Raw genomic sequence first — 20,203 nt, forward strand, 5'->3', positions numbered from 1 at the left:
CTCCTTCCTACTGGGATGCCAACTGAGTTCAAGCATGTATTCCTGGTCTTTCAGACCACTCACATATCCCTGAAAACTTTTTACTTACTGTCTTGTCATTTGGAAAGAATATTTTCCTATTCTGATGTGATATGGACACAACTCCACCTTAACACCGACAAGCATTGTTTTCACGTGTTTACATAAAAAAGAGTAATACTAAAGTTAGGTAGACAGATGCCATGATGGTCCAAGGGTGAACTAGGGTAAATGTGGGGCTCAGGAATATCTATTTCATATATCTATATACCTGGGGTCACATAAAAATTTCTCAGGTAAAAAGAGGTCACAAATGGAAAAAGTTTAAGAAGCCCCAATCCAGAAGAGATGTAGATTGGCCAAATATAGTCTTCTTCAACATTATTTCAAAGGACTAGCAAAGACCATCTGGAAAAAGATGTGTCACAAACATAAACTTTTATTAGTTTGTACCACCAAAGCAGTGGAGAAGGGAAAAGGCAAAGATGCAGAAGCCGGAGAAAGGGTGAGATGAGGTAGCAGCTGGTTGGCCTGCCAGATTTTGATAACAAATGTGAAGTCACATTTCAGTAGGCCTCCTTACCCTGGGATGAGGCTCTAAAATGCCATCTTGCAGGTAAGAACACTATCGATCAATGCCAGCAAGAGGTAGCACTGTCTAGTGAGCAGAGGCCCTAGAGAAAAATATCCTTTCTGCAAACTAGTGTAGGTGTAGCCCAGCTTCCTGCTGCTAGATCCTTTGGCTGTATTAAGCCAGTATCACTTAAAGAGCATGGGATATTCTGGCCTATTCCCTTCAAAGATCCTTTAGGTACACGGAAGAACTGAGAGCCTCTCAAGAAATGGGTGACTTTCAAGCCACAGGCTGGCTGTGGTCCTTCACATCTTTTATCTCTTCTCAGTTTTCCCAAAGTAGGACAGAAGATAATGCAGAAAATTCTGCATTTGCTGAGCCTCCAGTCCAGCTAAGAGTTCAATGTAGTCTGTTGTCAAGCAAGGAGAATATAATCATTCAAGTTGAAGCCTTCCTCTAGGCCTGTACCCTAGACACCTTGGTGAAGTTGATTGCCCCAAGTGGGGGAGCTCTGGGTACAGCCCCAGGTCAAATAAAAGGCAATTCGGTTAAGTGGATCAGGAGCATGCAAGATTCCTTTGAGGCTCAGGCCCATCTGAGTCAGGGAAACTGTTCAATCACTATTCAGACCAAGGCTGGGCTCAGCCTGGGGTTCACATTATGCTTTGGAGGACCCCCCAGATTCTAACAAGACAAATTGGAAATTACTCAGGTCCCAGGCAAGTAAACTCCTAAAGGACCTCCTGGAAAGTGGGAGGAATTGAGAGGTCACAGAACATCCTCACCTTGGGGACAACTTGCCACAAGCCCTCCCCCCTCCCAGAAATGTTTTCTATCCAAAGCTGCAACTGTAGCACCCCAATGTGATAGTGCAGGCTGTAATTCTCAGCCTTATCAAAAAGGGTGCAAAGCTGCATGAGAAAAACAAGGCCGAGGGCTGTCCTTTCCACCACCTCTCTCCTGAATTCCTTCCAGGCAGGGGTTACCCCAAGAGTGTCAGCTGTCAAGGGACCACAATGGGGGTGGTATGGAGAGGCTAGCAAGGAGATGTCAGGCAGGCCATGCTTCCACTAAGGTTGGGGGTATGAGCCTTGGCCTTTCCCTAGTAGAGAAAGTCTCTCTAGAAAAGGAAAATGGGGAACTGAGGAAACTTCCTAAGGTTTGACCTGAGTATTATTTCCTCTGCTTTCCTCAAACCTACACCATTCCCTAGACTGGTCTCTCCCCCCAAATAAACCAACTGGTGTCAGTGGGGCCCTTGGCAGATAGGAATCCAACAGAGAAAGACTGCTAGTGCAGAGGCAGCACGAGAGCCAGACTCTCGAGGCCTTCATTCTTCATTCACGATGGGTTTTGATTGATTCGTTTTCTGATGTTTCCCTGAAAGAATTGAAAAGAGAAAATAAGACATATTCCCACATAAATCATCTCTGTTGCTAAGGTCTGGCATTTCCTGCCAGTATATACCATCTTCTGCCTGTCCCTACCACAGTCAGTAGGGCAAAGTGGAAAGAGAATCAGAGGGCCAGAGTTCAAATTCTAGCTGGGTCTTCGTATCTAGTATGATCTTGGACAGACTGTTTAACTTCCTTGGCTTAGATGGCTTAACCAATCACTTAAGTTTCATTCTAGTTCCCTATGTATTCTGATATCCAGGCAATATCTGTGTGCAAAGCTCTGTAGTAAATGGTAGGGAAGAGCAACACAAAAATTTAATTAGACAATTTCTGCCCTCATGGAACATGAAATCTAATACTTCCTATGTTGGTCTAAGAGACAGAATGCCATGAGTCAATTGGCTCTGCTCAGACATAGAAACGGGAGGAATTAAAAGCTTTTACCTTGATGTCAGAAGCCCACACTTCATAAAGTTAAGCAAGGTTTATGGAGACTTTTTTTTTTTTTAAAGAAGTGTTCCCTAGGTTCTGACTTGTGATGGCAGAAATCTAGCCAGGAGAGAGACTGCTCTGCCTGAAACTTAGAAAGTTCAGCCCTTTCCAGGTTGGAAGAGATCTTAGAAGTCATCTGAGAGGAATGCGGGGTGGTGGCTAAAGATCAGTACTGGAAATCAAAAAGAGCTGGGTTCAAATCCATTTCTGATCTGAACAAGCTTCCGGAATCTCATCTATTTTCCCCGGAAAAATGGGAGCTCCTTGAGGGCAGGAGCAATTGGGTTTTTTGTCTTTGCATCCTCAGTGTCTTGCATAGAGAGTGTTTAATGTTCACTTAATTGAGTTTAACCTCTCTGAGCAGGCCTTCCCTGCTCTACATTTCCCACAAAGTCAGTTTTCAATCTCTGATTGACAATCCCTAGGAACAAGGACCTGAGAAATTCAGTAAAAAGCCCCTTTCATTTATAGATGAGAGCCCTAACTGTAGGAATAATTTATTTACCTCATACAGAGTCACACTGCCTGCTTACATCTAAGGTGGACACAATTTAAAACTTTCAAACAACTAAGAGTATCAAGTCCAAACCACCTTCTTCATTTTATAGAACAATGAAGAGGCCTGTAAGATGGAAAGAACTTACTCACAGTCACATAATCAATAGCAGATTCGCTTCTACTGATTCTAAAACCAATACTCATTCTATTGCAGGTTCCATTAGACTAAGTCCCTAAGGGGATTCCTGTTTCAGGTCTAATATTCTAGAACTGTATAAATAGCCTGTCAAGTTCAGTAAGAATTAGCATTCCACCATGTAAAATATGACATGGGACAGGCCACGTGTCAGCAATACTTAGCTAGGAGCAACAAAACCTAACTCAACCAAAAGGGAAATGCAATGCCTTGAGAGAAAAGATTATGTTCCTCATTACAGAAATTCTTCAGTCAGGGATTGGATTAGATGTTCTAAGAGATACCTTCCAATTATAAGACTAAACTACCAACCATGGATACTTATTCTTTCCACTAGGGCAAAATGAAAGATGGGGGGAAAAGTATTTCCACTGGCCTCATTACAATTTCCAACATAATGCCAGCACAGATTCAGAAGAAACATTTCTACAATTTCTGCATTTAAAAGTTATTAAGCCTAAGTCTGGAAATTTTTTTTCAAGTACAGATTCATCTGAAGACTTTAGCATCTATCACTGAAACTTGGGCATCATAGGTACTTGCATCAAAAATATTGCCAAGGAGAGTATGTGTACTTGTAGACTTAATTCAGTTTGGATTTATTCAGTGCCCAAATACCAACAGTCCTTGTTTATGTCCATTAAGGGAGTAATGTTATTTAAGGATGTGAGCAGAAATACCTGCCCTATGCAATCAGATTTGCTGGCTCTTCAATTATTCTGGAGAATGTTGTAAAAATCTGCATTCCTTTCACAAGAAAAATAGTATAAAATGCACAGGGTCTGGTTCCAAGATTGGCTGGTGTACAAAGAACAAAAAAAGAAGTATCAAATATGGTCAGCTAGACCAGGAAGCTCCAGGCTGCTAAGGGCCTTGCATGCCAGATAAGAGTGTTTTTGGTTTTGTTTTGTTTTCTTTTGTTTTCCTGAGATATGGGAGCCACCAAAGGCTCATGAGATTATAGGTGAATTGATAGAGACCTCCAGAGTCATCTGATGCAAACTCTTCATTATACAGGGTGAGGTCCAGGTGAACATGGTTAGGTCACGATCATCCCTATGGCATTAGGAAGACTGTCCCTAGGAAGAAAACTCACTGACTTTTGCTCAAAGCTAAATTTGTCCTGCAGAAACAAAGAGAATAGTACTTTATATTTGTGTGTTAAAACCATCATCCGAAGATAATGTTGAATCCAGTGGCCTGGAAATTTGTCTAAATTGGTTCTCTTGGAGGGCAACTGAGTCAATATGAGCCAGTTTAGAAAAGGCCATGGAATGATTCCAAAGATTCCCCCAGCCCTCTAATCCAAACATACAAAACCTCGAGGGAGCAGCTGGGACTTGTATCCCATTGTTGATATCTGTGGTCTATAACCCAGCTATCTAGAGGGTGTTTTCAGAGTGGGATCATGCCTTTTTTCCATGTGGGGCAAGACCTCAGAAAGGATGCCTGGGTCAGATTTCTCATTTCCTCCTCTTGTCAGCTGAACACTAACTTCCCCCATCTTGGCCAGCTAATTTAAAAAAAAAAAAAAGAATGCTAATGTTATTAATCAATTTTTTCCCCAGGTGTGTATAATTCTTCATGATCCCAGTTGAGGTTTTCTTGGCAGAGATACTGGAGTGATTTGTCATTTCCTTCTCCAGATCATTTTACAGATGAGGAAACTAAGGCAAACAGATGAAGTGAGTTGCCAGGGTCTGATAGCAAGCCCTTGGAGTCTCAAGGCCCAATGTTTTATCCACTGTACCACTTAACTGCAACAACCTTAAGCTTTTACAATTTATAAAGTGCTTTGCCTAAATTATTTTATTGGATATTCACTGTGAAATAGGTAGTGTATTATTTTTTTCAAATGTGACACACAAGGTTAGGGCCACATCATTACTAAGTAGCTCTTTGAAATGCTAGTCTGAGAAAGAATTTCCATCTCCTGATTAGTTGATGCATCTCTCTCTCTCTCTCTCTCTCTCTCACACACACACACACATACAACTCTCTCTGTCTATCTCTCATTATCCCATCTTTTCTGGCTCTGTACAATTTGGAGTCATTTTAACTTTCCAAATGTTTCTCTCATACACATTATCTCTTCTTTCACCTGCCATGTGTTCTTTTTAAAGAATTTTTTTAATCGTCATCTTTGTTTTTTTACATCACCACTGTTTCCTCCACTATCCCTCTTTCTCCCTCCAGAAGAACAATCCCATTTGACAAGACAAAGCAAAGAGAAAAAAATTCAGCATAATTGATCAATACATCAAAAAAGTCTGAAATTATGTACAATGGCCAACACCTGAATACTACCCACTTCTACAAGAGGATGGGGGAGGAGTGCCATAAACAAAGGACTCTTACAAGGTACTAAGTCAGTGGAATTGATAGAGACAAAATTTATTTAATTTAGCATAGTTCAGTATGATTGATTTAATCCTACAAGATGTTTTGGGCCAGAACTTGAACCTAGGTACTAAGTAGAATTGAGGAGACAATGGTCAAATCTAGTTTAGCATTGATTTAATTCTACAACAAATAATAGTTTCCTAGTGATATAACGATTGCTGTATACTCAGTGTGGAACACGTAAGGAGGAGGTCTCAGGGCCAGAAAAGACAAGCACACTGGAAACTCTCAGAGACTCAGCCAGGATTTAGTTGGGGAAATTCAGAAGCCAGAAAAGGCTGCAGGAGCTTAAGCTCTCGGAAGATTACAGAAGGCCTCTAAGAATGCTAACTGGGCTGCAGGAAAGGAAACAAGACTTGGAAAGAGACAATAAAGAATTTGGACTTCAATACCTGGCTGCATTTGGGGTGATTACTGAACTGAAACGAAGGCTGCCCTCAGAAGCCCCCCAAGAAACCTGCTACCAGAGAATATTACATTTTGGGGAAGAATATTACAACCTTCCATGATTGTTAATGGCCTTCTCTCTGACAGATTGTCCACAACATCTTGCAAACAATCTTTTTTTTTTTTTTTTTTTTAACACAAAGCTTCTTACGAGTGCAAGGGATAATGTTGTAAAAAAATTACCCTGGCATGGATTCTGTCAATATAAAGTTATTATTAAATTAAAAAAAAACAAAACACAAAGCTTCTTAAACTATGGGCCTTGACCCAAATAGCTGAATATGGGGCTCAAAAAATTAGGTTTTTATCAGCAAATGTTAGATTTTTATATATATTTTATACACCTATTTACCCAGGGGTTACATAAAAATTTCTCAGGAAAAAAGGGGTCAAGAAGAGAAAGTTTAAGAAGCTTTGTTGTAATACACCCATCATCTTTTAGAAGTATGGTAAAGTGGAAAGAACCCTGGCCAAGAGACCTGATCTGACTTCTTCACTCCTAGGCAAATCACTATATTTATCTGTCTCTCAATTTTCTCTTTTGTAAAATGTATGCAATAATACCTCACATGATTTTTATGAAATACTATAAAATGTAAATCACTATTTAATTTCAGCTGCATTTAAAAATTCATTCAAACAATAAAAGCTTTCTGTATGCAAAGCACAATGAAAGGTGCTCAGTATATGGAGATGGAAAAGCACTTCATGAAGTGCCTTCACGAAGCACAAAAAAGTAGGAAGGGGATATAGAAGACATCTATAACAACCCCACTCCACCCATTTTATAGATTACATCTTTCTTAATATACTAGGAAATACATCAAGGTTCCTCCCCACATCCCAACATAGTGTTCTATATACAGCAGATGTTAATAAACACTTGAAGAACTGAAATTCCACCATATTCAAAAAACCTTTTCATATAGCTGCTTTCATTAGCCCTACCTATTCTGGTCTTGGAAACTATAACTTTTCCTATCAACTGGGCAGGGCAAGTTGGGGAGGACAGAAGGGATGAGAGAAAAGAGACACATCAGAAGTAGAAGCTGGTGGCCTTTTACAGACCAAAACTGGGATCACTGACAAGGTAGCTTAATTTGCTGTTACCTTTGGCGGGAAACCAATGGAACCAATTTGTCAAAAGAATGTCACTGATAATGTCATTGATGGCCTTTTCTATGAGACTTAGAGCTGTACAACTCACCTATGCAGTGGAACAGATCAAATGAGATCATTCTGTCTCTCCTAAATAGCTAAATAGAAAAGGATACATAAATATAATGTATTTATTGTTTCATAAGGATTGGCAAATAAGAATAATTCAGAGAAATTTGGAAAGATATGTCTAAACTGAGGCAGACCCAAAAAAACTAATCACCAGTGACCACCAACACTGTACTGAAAGCTGCAAGAACTCTGATCAATGCAATGACCAGTTCTGGCTCCAGAAGACCAGGGCTGAAACACTCCTCCCAGCTCTTGGCAGAGGAAATGGACACAGTTATGGAAGGTGGTTGTTAGATATGGTCAATGTGCCCATTTGTTTTGTTTACTCATACTTCCTTGTCACATGGTAGACTTTTATTGAGGGAGGAGTACTGAGAAGTGATAGCAAGGTTAAAAACCAATAAATTAAAAACTAAAGAGAGGATATCCTATGCACAGAATATACTTGAGTAAAAGCAAGGAATGCTGAGAACACCTAGTGTTGCTCAGTGGGGCTAGGAACTAATATAAGATAAAGCTGGAAAGGTATAGAAGGTAGTGCCAGGCTATAGAATGTGAGCTATCCATTGAAGTCTTTATGATCAGATGACTTCTATGACTTGATAGAAATATAAAATACTGCTCTCAGGGAAGTATGAAGAATGGATTGAAGGAGAAAATAAGAGAAAGAAGAGGTCACATAATAAAGAGACCCAATAATGAGATGAGACCTTAAACTAGAGTAGTGCCAAAAAAATAAAGAGCCTCCAAGAAAAGAGTTGTGTAGGTGGAGTTGACAGGACTTTGTAACTAACTGGATATGAAAAGGGAGGGAAAAAGAAGAGCTAAAAGACCAAGGTTATAAGAAGGTAACATGGGAGACAGGAGGGAACAGCGTGAAACACTGAGCTAGCTACATTTTTAGCTTGAACTATGAGCCTTTAGCAATCTGAATCAGGCGGTTTCTGGGCCTGTGATGATAAAGAAAGGCAGATTTGCTTGTTTTTATATCCTCTTTCTCAAACCCTTCCCAATCACACCACCCAGAGCTTTTATGGGAACAGTGAATTTAAAGAGTTGGTGAACGGAGTCCCCAGTTCTGTTTCTACCATGGAATCACACCATGATACTTTGAATGATTACCTCCCATCTCTAGGCATCAGTTTCCCTGTATGTAAAATAAAAGGTATCAGACTAAGATGATACCTTTTATATCTCCAGCTAAACTTTAGAGATGAGAGAGAAAATATTAATGTATTAGTAGTATCATTCATATTTTACAGATAAGGAAACTAAGATTCAGAGCGTTAGTGAGTTGTACATTCAAACACAGAAAATGAAAAAAGCCCTAGGTTCAAATGCAAATCTCCACTATTATCTGTATAAGCCTAAACAAACCCACTACTTCTCCATAAGGCTCTTTCCTGAGAGGGAAAGAGAAGGTCATCTCAAAAAGTCTCTTCAGGTTCTAAATCCAGGATCCCAGAAGCTTTGCAGCCAGTTTTCCCAAGGCCAAATTGCATGCTCTACAGAGCTCTGCTTCCAGTTCTAATATGTTATAAGCCTGTGATCCCATCTGAGAAATGAGGATAAGATCACCTACCCTACAGACCTGGACTCTAGAGACTTAAGTGCTTTGTCAACAGTGAAGCAGAATATAAATTTAAGATGTTTAGGCTTAACCTGTGCTAAGCTTGGACTGGGACACTTACCATGGAGGAAACAAGGAAGAACCATCGGGCGTGGAGCCATTCTGGCCTCCTAGACCTATGAGAAATAACAGGATCAACATTCGGGTTCAGCCCGGAGGAATCTGGTATGATCATAGCCAAAGGGTGGGAGGGGAATTCAGGGAAATCCCTGGCCCCCGGAGGGTGCTAGCTAAATAAATATTGATTGAGAGAGGTTTAGGCTTGGATCCCTAGTTCCAGCTACTGTGGTCAGAAGGGCATTCAAGATTGTCTGACTCATTAGGAGAGTTAGAACCTCGAGAAAGGTGGGGTACTCTTATCCGCTGCTGAGGGGGCATCTCTGGGTGAGGGGACGATTTTTAGAATAAACTAGCATTGCTGCCAACTGGTTCCGAGGCAGGAGAGAGTCCTATCGAGGGTCGCCAACCATCACCACCCTCCAGGATAGATGGGCAGTGATACAGGCCGGGGTAGACTCCAAATGTTTCCCCCCATCCAAGAATGGTACGGGCCGGATGGGGGGGGGGGTAGGTGTCAATGATACATTCAGGCAAGCCGTGGGGCCAGAATCTGGGAGGAGCGGGGCTAGGGGGGCGGCTCACCCGAGGACGGGCGGTGGTACAGGCCGGTCACGGTGCTTCCGTACACCCCCCAGGCCAGCTGGATCCCCAGGAGGCTCAGCACCAGCCACAGGAGCAGCAACTTGAAGAGGGTCACACGCATATCCTGTGCTTCCCACTCGCGCAGGAATTCACTGCCTAGAGTGCTCAAAGCGCCCAGGACGGCCGTGGGCAGAGCTTGCCAGCCCAACTCGGACCCAGATTCAGCCGCCATGCTAATCAACTTAACGCTCACCCACCTTGCCCCGGGGGTGGTTACTTCAGCGGCTACAGCGCAGGCGCTGAGTTTTCTGGAGGGGACAGCTTGGACTATCAGGCTGCAAAAGCAGCCCCTATCATGCGAGCCCGAAAGGAAGAGCCATGACGCATGCGCAAAGACATGCCAGTTAAAGGAGAATGGATGACACCAAAACACGCACGCGCACACAACTGCTAACTACCCCCACAACCTACCTATACTGTGGGTGACTCCGGAGCACAAAATAGTAACCAGGTCTTTTATAGCCCTGTAGCTCCCGTGATTCCCAGCGCGGCGCTCGTGATTGGTTAAACGGCGTCCTCTTCGGGAGATTACGTGATTTGGAGCAATCGTTGCCTAGGGGCCGGGCTCTGAGAGCGTGGCCGCGACTAGCCACGGCTCGAACTCGTCCTGGGCTCGGGAGCGCGCACGTTGAGACCCGCCCTCCAGCCGCCACCGTCGCCGTCGCCGCCGCCGCCACCGCCGCTGCCGCCGCCCGCCCGCGCTCCTGCTGCCCGCCGGTTTCTTGTGTAGAAACTGCCTGAGTCCAAGAACGCGCGGCTCGCGGAGCAGCTTGCCCGGCGCGGAAGGACTCGAGAACCGCCTGAGGTAAGAGACAACCCGACGGCGGAGACGTCCCCTCCTGGGGGTCTCCTTCCTTCCCTCCCTTCCCCGGCCCCCCAAGTCCGAGGTGCCGGCGCCTCCCTGGGCCTTCCTTCCTGAGCGCCTTCCTCCTGCTCGCTCCCCTTCCGCGTAGCTGCTCGACTCCAGTCTCGGGGTTCGGCAGCCTGCTGAGCCGGCAGCCCCCCGGGCGTCGGTCGGCGACTCGGGCCCCACCTGCTGCTTCTCTCCAACTCCTCCGCCTCGCCCCCGCCCCGGGGTGGGGGGTGGTGTGTCCCGGGGAGCCCGGGACCGCGCCCCGCCGTCGCTGCCCACGTTCCTTTCGGACTCTCTTCTTCTCAGTCCCCCGAGCTCCGCACTCGATCCCCAGCCGCCGAATGGGTGTGGGGCCGTCCGGGCTGCGGACTTGGTGGGAGCCGAGCTGAGCCGTGCCGTGCTCTCCCTTCCGCCCCCGCCCCGGGATTAGGGGAGAAGCGGTGACTCGCGCCGACCCTTGGCTGCCTGGCCTCGGCGAGATCTACTCACTTGCCTACTTGGCTCCGTCCCCTTCCCCGTAGGCCACGGCCTGGTTCAAGCCTCCTCCTCCTCCTCCTCCCTCCCTTCCTCCCTCCCATTCTCCCTTCCTCCCTTCCTTCCTCTTGGGGCACTTCCTCACACCGCCTCTTGGTTGTTTTCCTACCTGTTACACGGCTAGCCTTGACTGAAGCGCTTTTCCGCGCCACCCGGCCCAGCCCGGAACCGAAGGTCCGGCCTGATTCACTCAGAAAGAACGAGCCGGGCTGGGGAAAGCGCTCTGGGGGGTCCGCGTGGGGGTGGGGGGTAGTTTACTTGCGGCTGGTTTAGTCCCACCCTCGCGGCTTCTTTTTTTTTTTTTTTTTTCTAAGCAGCTTCCTCTGACTGTCCTTAAAGTTGATCGGTCTTCCCCGAGCGTGGTCATCTCCAGAAACTTGCTTTCCTTCAGAACCCCCTTGGGCTGCGGGATTTCTAGAGGAAGTAGATAGGGGGTAGCTGGTAGCTCCTGCAGATTGACTCCTTCGTGAGCACCTTCTGGTGTGCGAGCTTCTGGGTCCGTGGGAGAGGGCTTGGTGAAGCTTGGGTGTGTTCAATGGAAGGTGTCCTTCTCAGATGGTTCCCTGGAATCCCACCATACTTTTTTTATATAAGTCCTTCATAATATAAAATAGTATCCATCTGTTAATTTTGGTTTTTAAATACAATAACCTGAGAACTGAAAGAAATTGCCACGTTTATTAGAAACCTTCCAGGTTTGTTGCTTGTTTGTGCTTCCTTGTTTCTGCTGTGGCTGTGATTACAAACATTTTACATGCTAATCCCATTATTTATTAATCTTTTTAGGCACTCCTTTTGGATTGAAATTAGAGAGCTAATCTTTAAAAAATTATCCATAAAGTTTTTAACTTGTAAAAATAGCTTTTATTACTAAATAGACCTTGTTATTTTAGAGTGGTGTGATAGATATTATCCTATTTCAAATGTTACTTTAAATCAGAACCACCTGGTACTCCTAAATTTTAGCTGAGCTAAAAAGTTGTTGGTTTTATTCTCAACACTTTTGTACCCTAAAGGTACACTGTACAAATAAAGCGTTATAACTACTTGACTCTCCCTAATGTATAAGATCATACCTTCCTTTAAGGGAGGAATAAGAAAAGGAGGAATTTCCCCATAACCTACAACTTGGAATCTTGCACATAAGTGCTGAATAAATGTTTGGCTTGAATGTGACACTAAAGTAGTGATTTTTGAGTCTTTGATTAAGCCTTTTAGTACATTTTGCCTTTATAGTTGTTTTTTTTTTTTTTAAACATTTTATGTATATTTCTGATGTGATTAGAACTTTTATTTTGAAAGTTTATTGTTATATTGAAAGTATATTGTTATATACAAACTGAGACACTGTCTGGAGCCTGATGTTTTAGTATATACATTTGTTAAACCTTTATACATGTTCTTTCTTATACGGAGATGGCTACATTTTATAATTGAAGTAATAGCTTTCAAGCATAGTGCCCAGCAAAAACATAATAGGAGCTTAACAAATGCTTGTTGATTGACATTAAAATGTTATTGATAACTTGAACTAAAACTACACTAATTTGGTAATAAGCTATTTAAAGATCAATTTTCCTTATAAAGTTCATTTCTGAGCATCATTACTTTAAAATGTATCCACTACCTTTTGTCCAGTGCTTTTTTTTTCCTTCTTTGTAATATGGTCCTTTATAAAAAATAAAGTTTACCTTGAATTAATCTTTTTATTCCTTTCTGTTCCCATATGTAGATTATGTGGAATGTTAGGGGAAGGGAAAGAGGCTTGAATACAATGGGAATGGTCGCTGGCCTATGTGTTCATGTGATTTTGGTTTTAAAGAGACAATAGAAATAATCTAGTCCAACTTCATTTCATAAATAAATAGAGGCAAAGGAGGAATAAAAAGGAGGTAAGCAGTATTCCAGCTAAACTGTCTTACTGTTGAAATCTGCATTCCATAGCCAATCTCCCTGTCTGTTTTTTAAAGCAGGCTGTTCCTCATACATGAAATACCCTCCTAATTTCTGTCTCTTGAAACTCTTAGCTTCCTTCAGCCTGAATTCTGGTGCTTACCTACTTAGCTCCTGTGCACCTATTAGGAGTTTAATAGATGTTTGTTGAATTGAATTGCTCGTGGTTACAGAGTAACAAAATTTGGATTAGAGCCCAGGTCTCTGATTTCCTAGACTAGTATTCTTTCTAGTATACGGTATTAATGGTCTATAATTTCTAAGAATCTGCAGAATTCAGTTGCCAAATGGAAATCACAATTCTTAAGCTTCCAAAGAATTGTCAAAGCAATCTTTTCCCTCTGAATCTGGATGGCAGCATGAGAGTAAGTGTAGCAGCTATCCATATCCAAAGCCAGCAAGGGCCTGGACTCAGCTCAAACATTTATTCTTTAAAGGTCTGGGCCAGCAAGTTCAAGCTTATGGTCCCAATCCTTTGTGTTTTAGTTCAATGTGAATTAGTTTAATTCAAGAGTATCTGCTGTGTGCCAAGCACTATGCAAGTTGATGGAGAGACACAATCTAAAGAATTAAACAATCCCTTCTCAGAGGAAGATGTGAAATAAATGCAAAGTATAGTTTAAGAGACTACTAGCAGTTGGGTAAAACCAAAAGCCTTCAAAGTGGTTCTTGAGCTTCATCTTGAAGGAAGAGGGAGAGGTCGAGGTGAGGAGGAGAAAGTAGCTCCCAGACATGAGGAAGGGAGAACAATTGGACGGACACTGCAATCGTCTTGGTGAGTGGTGATAAATAGGACATGGTAAAGTAGAAACTAGGGTCAGCTATGAGAGATGAGTACATAAAAATATCAAGACTTGGCAACTGATTGAATATGTAGGGTAAGGAGGGAGACCAAGGAGTGCTGAGGTTGCAGTCTTGGAAGAATGATGATGCCTTTGATAGAAATTGGAAGTTTAGAAGAAGAGAGATGGATTTGAGGGTAGGAGGATCATGATGTTTTGGATATATTACATTTGTGATGGCTCTGGAGCATTTGGTTTGATAGGGGACTAGAGCTTAGAGAAGAAATGGGTGCTAAGATCAGAATTTTGAGTTTGAACCTCATTCCTCTTGCTCCCACTGAACCATGCCTCTTTATTATGAGCAAGTCGTAAAGAGTGCCACATTTGTTGTCAGAAGACCTGGGTGATTTGATAATCCTGGGTGCCCCATTAGCTCTGTGTTCTTGGGCAGCTCATCTAATCTCTTGAGTCTGTTTCTTCATTAATAAACTGCATAATATGTCTATTACTTCAAGAAGTTTTCTATGAGAAAAGCACTAATCCATTAAGTAGTACAAATCATCTTATTCTCATTTTGTTGAGGTAACAGGCTTAATGACATTAAGTGACTAGCTAATAGATGATGATTCTGCAACCCCATCTTCTATACTTACTATGGAATAACTAGAAACCAAGTGAAGTTTTTCAAGACTAAAGATAACTGCATTGGCTTAGACTCAAATGTCAGATAGTTATTCGGTAATACTCAAATGAGCCTTGTTCATAATAGAGTGATTGACCCTTTGACTCTGAGCAGCTTTGGTTTTACATAAGTCATGGAAATAGCTGTGTGTTTATCAGCCTTAGGAGGTTAATGAACCCTTTCATTAAGTCAGATTCTACTTCTTAAGAATCTCAATGCAATACTCTGTACACAAGATTCTAATTCATCTTTTTTTATGCCACGAATCCTTTTAACAGTCTGGTGTTTTTAAAAAAAAAAAAAAAAAAAAAAGCCTATTGACATCTTCTCAAAATAATGATTTTAAGTGTATAAAATAAAAATTTACAGAGTTACAATCATTGAAATATAGTTATCAAAAGTTATTTTTAAAAGTTCATGGACCCCAAGTTAAGAAGCCTTCTCTAGGCCAACTTATACCCTACCACAACATCATACTGAGTAAGTGTTAGACTTTTGAAGGCCTCAATCCAAGAGGAATCTAAGGAGTCCACTTTTGAGTGACCTTAATTGTAATTGGGTTTTTATTACCTGTCTTAAGTTGCTTCTGAGTAGAGGTTAATTTCATTCTTGGCATTTGTAGCTATCTCCAGTGCCAAGAACAGAGAAGACCAGACATAATGAGTTCTTGTTTAGTGATTATATTAGGTCTACATCTGAGTACTTATAACTTTCATCCTGACTCCTAAATTTAGTGAGTTCTTCATGACAATTTTTCACATTGTGAAACTATAGATAGCTATCACAGGTCCCTCCCTCTACTCAAAGCCTTCTCTTCTCCAGGATAAAATTTTCCCCCTTTTTGGGGGGTGGGGGTGGGGTGGGGAATGTTCTTGAAGTCTTTGCATTGAGCCAACTTTTCTATGAAAATATAATGCATAGAATGTGGATGTAGTATTCTAGGTGTGATCTGGCCAGGGTCAGAGTACCAATGATAATGTTCAGAAGTAATTACTTTGCCTTTTTAAATGCAACCTAAGATCATATTAGCTTTTTTGGTTGCTATATTACACTCTTGATTTGTTGCATTTATATGCTAAAAATTCTTAATTTTTTGTTTTCCAACAAACTGCAATTCCATTATTTTGTACTTGTGAAGATAAATTTTTAAGCTCATGTATTAGATTTTACCAGTATACTTGTTAAATTTGAGCCAGTTATACTTTGTGGTTTTGTGTCGTGTATAAATTTGGCAAATAGATCCCTATCTAAAACATCAGTAAAATTACCAAATAGCTTGGGGCAAAAGACTAAACTCTGCTCAAAAAGCCTCCAAGTTTGATATGAACCCATTAAGTATTTATTTATCCTGGAGTCCTACTTTCCACCCAATTTCTAATTCATTTTTATTGTATTGTTGTCTAGCCCGCATTCACCTATTTTGTCCACAAGAATAGCACAAAGGAATTTTTTTCCCCCAAATGTTAGGGAAGAGTTCTTTCTATCCCCCAAATCTCCTTTTCCCTCAATATAGGAGCCCTAGCAAAGATTAAATTTTCTTGCTATACATATCTTGTTCATTGTGTTCTTGACCCACAGAGAAACTTTTTTTTTTTTTTAAATCAAATACTATGTGTAACATTTTCCTCTGCAACATCTTTCCTAGTCATGAATGGGTAAAAGTTTTTTAGTTTGATTTGATTTGGTTTTTAAATTTCCCCTCAATATAGCATTTAATCATAACCAAATTTTCCTTGTTAATTGAGGTTGAGTATAAATAAGTTATACAGAGGAGATATATATCTATGTGAGAGTCCTTACCTACTTCCTGAAAATAGGGTAAAAATACAACCTTGGAAGAGATTCCCTAAGATTTCTTATCAGATTATAGGATCATAGATTTAATGCTATGAGGAACTTTATAGAAGTCTTCTAGTCTACCTGTCTCATTTTACAAATGAAAAAACTGAGGCCCAGAGTAGTTAGGGTATATTGCCCAAGGTTACCCAGGTAGTGAGTGGAATAATCAGTAATATTCACACCAGAATCTTTTCAAAGACTCTACACCAAAACCAGCAACTCGGTGAAATGAATAAAATGCTATTCATCTACTTTAGTTTTATCATAGTAGTTCTTAGAATCCTAAAATTACAGCTTCAGATCTAGAAGAGACTCTAGAATCATGGATTTAGGGCTGGAAGGGACCTCAGTGATCATCAAATCTAACCTATTTGTTTTACAGTTGAGGAAATGGAGACCCAGTGAGATTGTCTAGTTCAAATTGGACTTTATAGAAAGGAAAACTAAATCTCAAATCAGATTAGTGTTAATCTGTAATTGAGGATAGATTTATATTTTAACTTTATAAATAATTTTCTTAGATTTCACATTTTTGAGCGTATTTTTATTAGTAAATGTTTTACTAGTAAAAATAGTAAAATGTAAATGTAAAAATGAATAGCAAAAAGTAATACACTGATTAAGTGTATGTTATATATAATATATACTATTTTAAACCTGGAAGAGAGACTAAGATTAATAAAACATATTCCTTCCCTTTACTGTGCTTATGGCCTGCTATCACTAAGAACAAATAAGCAACAAATAAACATTTGCTACTTTTTAGAATTTGCCCCCATAGATTGTTTTAAAGTCCACTCATGTATTTCTCCAGTTCTGCCTATATAAATAAGCTATCTTTATCTTATTGCCTCAATCTATCCCCTTTACTTATATCTAGCTACATCTATGTTCTTAAAGTTCACCTACATTTACACAGTCAAAACTTCGTATTTCTACAACTTCGTAATTCTAGCTATCTTAGTTTTTATCTTCTTAACTTTTATATTAGAAACTAAATAAGCATGTTTATATGTATCTCTCACAGGAGTAAAACTCTTGCTGTTCCACTCTGGACATATTCAATGTTAAGTGTTCTTCACATAAGGAGACATTTAAAGTTTCTAGATAGCAATTTGTTGACATAATTGATTCTTGTTCAAAAATTTCATGCATATTTATGTACTTATAATTATAGCAGGGTTTTTACCCTATTTTTGTTCTATCTCAGTTTCATGTGCTTCCCATTGAAATGTAGAATCACTCCGACTTACAATCTTACTACAGACTTACAGTAGTTAAATAGCATCATATTTTGAGACACATACATGGTTAATTGCAGCTAGTCTGCAGTACAAAATGAGATGTGAAAGTTAGTAATATGTTCTTTAGTGAATAACCAAAATCATGAATCAGTTTAAGCTTACTTAGGAGCCAGAATGATCTTTAAGTTGAGTTGACTTTTGTAGGAGGTAAGAAAGCAAAAAACATGCCTATCAGCAAAATGTATTTTTTTTTTTTTTAAATATAACCAAAAAAAAAAAAGTTAACAACAAATGATGTCCTTCTTCTGGACTGACTTATTACACAAGCATCTTTGAAATTGTTCTAGACAAAGGTCTTTTGGATATGATGCCAGTATTATTTTCTATTTAAGTCACAATGAGCTAAATAAATTTAGTTCTATATCTAGAAGTAGCAATTTCCTTAGAATGTCCCTGCAGGTTTCTGGTGTTAAAAAAGTTGGGTTTTAGAGGGAATGTTGCTTAGGAAATAATAGTCTTTTTTTTTTTCTTTAGATTTTTATTTAAAAGAGAAAATTTTATCACCCCATAAATTGTTTAGAAAATGATTACAAAGTCTATAATGTTTATAGTAGTATGTAGTTTACATAGCATATGAAATAGGCTGGGTGAAGAGTGTGTGTGTGTGTCTGTATGTGTTGCAAATCTTAACATGTCTCTCAGAAATTAAATCCTGGACTTCTGTCCCACATTGACCGTTGGATTGCATTGCATACCTCTTGGGGCAGGCTTCTTTGGATTACTATACTTGGGTTTCCCATGGAAAATTAATAGATTTTAATTTTTAAATTTGTTTTACATTTCCATAGTGCCTTTCCTCTGAGAAGTTCAAGGTGCTTTACAGAACCTATCTGCTATACAGGTCGTATTTCTCACAGCATCCCTGTGAGGTAGGTACATGCATCAGAAATTTGCTCTTTGCTTCTTTTTCCCTACAGGGACAAGTAATAGAAGGTGCTAGGGAAAATGTAGGTGTGTCACTGTCATTAACATTCCTTTGTTCATCAATGTCAGCCAATGTTCTCTTTAAAAAATTTTTAAAGTTTTTTATTGGTATCTTTATTTTATTTCCAAATCTTCCCCTCCCTTACCAGAGAGGTACTCTGGATAACAGAAAAAGGGGGTGGGAGATCAATAACTGATTTGGCAGTATATGGTTTCACAATGGTAGTTCCCCCAGCTCTCTGAAGAAAGAGGGACGTTTATTTTCTCATGCCTTTTTTGGGAATACCGACTCCCCTTTTGTTGGGGGGGGGGAAGGAGGGTTCCATACATGATCATAAATAGATAGCGTTTGCCCTTTTTTATTCTTTTTACTTATATAGTTATAGTTCAAATTCCACTTTCACTCTTTACTCATAATTCTGCTTAATTCTTTTTTTCTAGTTCAACTTTCCCCTAATTTCCTTGCTATATTCTGTTCACAACTATAGCTCTTATATTTCTAAAGACATCTTTATTTTTATTGAATTTTCTAAATGGCTTCATGAAATTTAATTCTACGTTAGCCACTTTAGAGCTTTGCTTCCTCTTTTTTTTCATTGTTTTGGTATATATCAGCTGGTCTTCCTAATCTTTTTGCTTATGCTATGACTGTTACTCAAGCATGATTGGCTATAAAGGAGAATCTACCAAAAACAAATAGACCAGGAACAAGAGGGATTAAGGGAATAAAGTGCATCTTAAAGATGTTTGAACAGTGACTAGTATTAACGTGGAGGTACAAAGAATATACATATAATTCAGTAAGTCTTCAGATATTCAGCAAAATATTAAATGAAACATGAGAATAAGTTTCTGAGTTTTTTTAAAAATGCCCTTCTATGGCTTAGGGGGAGTGATCTTTTAGCAAATTTATACTCATAGAATATCATGTACCCTATAGTTAGTTTGGTTAAGCATGACATTGAAGTAATGAACTTAATCCTTATATGGAGCAATTAACTTTACTATTTGAAAAAAAAAAAAAAAAACTGGGGCTGCAAAATATATTCTTAACCTTAAAGCACTGTTGTTGTCCCTTGTTTTCTAAAGTTTTATTGATGTCTTTTGTTTTTATATCATTCATTTCTGAATGTCTTGTTCCCCCGATCCCCAGGGAACAAGATATTAAAGATGTTAGAAACAAAAAACAAAATAAAACAAAAAAATCTTTTCAGCAAAATCAACTAATATAATGCCTATGTTTGACTGCATACATAGAATTCCATAACCAAAAGAGCTTTTCGTGAAAGAAGTAAGAAACAATTTTCAACTCTTCTCATAGGCAATGTTTTAACAAATTCATGCTGTTGCTAATGAGGGTGTGAGTTTGGCCCAACAACAGACCTAGTATCACTATTGAAATTAACTTAAGAAAATGCAACTGTGCATAGTAAATATATTTGGTAAAAGTATAGCAAAATAGTGTTTTGTGTATTCTTGTTGTGGCATTAATTGACCTGCAAAGTATTTTTAAAACACTTACTGTGGGACAATTAGCTGTTCAAGGTCCTGGAAATAAACTGGAAAACTCTTCTTTCAAGGAACTCTCGTGTTCTATTAAACATCACTAATGACTAACACGAAGCCTCCATTTTGCTAGGACAGAAGTCTTGCATGGGTCGATATGGCAATGTGTATACATAGCTTATAGTATATATTTTACTGGTGATGGTTAATAGCATCTTTCTATAAAGAGAACAATACTT

General features: G+C 39.9%; 2 protein-coding genes across 4 annotated transcripts in view; one reads left to right on the forward strand and one right to left on the reverse strand.

The window, feature by feature from the left end:
• Positions 1 to 9,992, reverse strand: part of TCTA (T cell leukemia translocation altered) — a 20,404-nt gene extending 10,412 nt beyond the window's left edge. Inside the window, exons 1-3 of one of the 2 annotated variants that reach the window (XM_051986788.1) lie at positions 9,528 to 9,992; positions 8,947 to 9,001; positions 440 to 1,972 (exon numbers count right to left, since the gene is read on the reverse strand). In XM_051986788.1, coding sequence (XP_051842748.1) covers positions 1,930 to 1,972; positions 8,947 to 9,001; positions 9,528 to 9,759 — 330 coding nt within the window. In that variant the 5' untranslated portion in view covers positions 9,760 to 9,992 and the 3' untranslated portion in view covers positions 440 to 1,929. Of the gene's footprint in view, positions 1 to 439; positions 1,973 to 8,946; positions 9,002 to 9,527 lie in introns of those variants that run through there. The other variant, XM_051986796.1, reaches the window with a different exon arrangement.
• A 237-nt stretch (positions 9,993 to 10,229) lies between these two features.
• RHOA (ras homolog family member A) overlaps positions 10,230 to 20,203 on the forward strand; it is a 56,071-nt gene continuing 46,097 nt past the window's right edge. Inside the window, exons 1-2 of one of the 2 annotated variants that reach the window (XM_051986764.1) lie at positions 10,230 to 10,392; positions 18,323 to 18,403. The gene's annotated coding sequence lies outside the window, so the exon portion shown is untranslated. The remainder of the gene's footprint in view (positions 10,393 to 18,322; positions 18,404 to 20,203) is intronic. The other variant, XM_051986756.1, reaches the window with a different exon arrangement.

The sequence above is a fragment of the Antechinus flavipes genome, chromosome 1 (assembly GCF_016432865.1).
Source record: "Antechinus flavipes isolate AdamAnt ecotype Samford, QLD, Australia chromosome 1, AdamAnt_v2, whole genome shotgun sequence".
In the NCBI taxonomy this organism is placed as follows: Eukaryota; Metazoa; Chordata; class Mammalia; order Dasyuromorphia; family Dasyuridae; genus Antechinus; species Antechinus flavipes.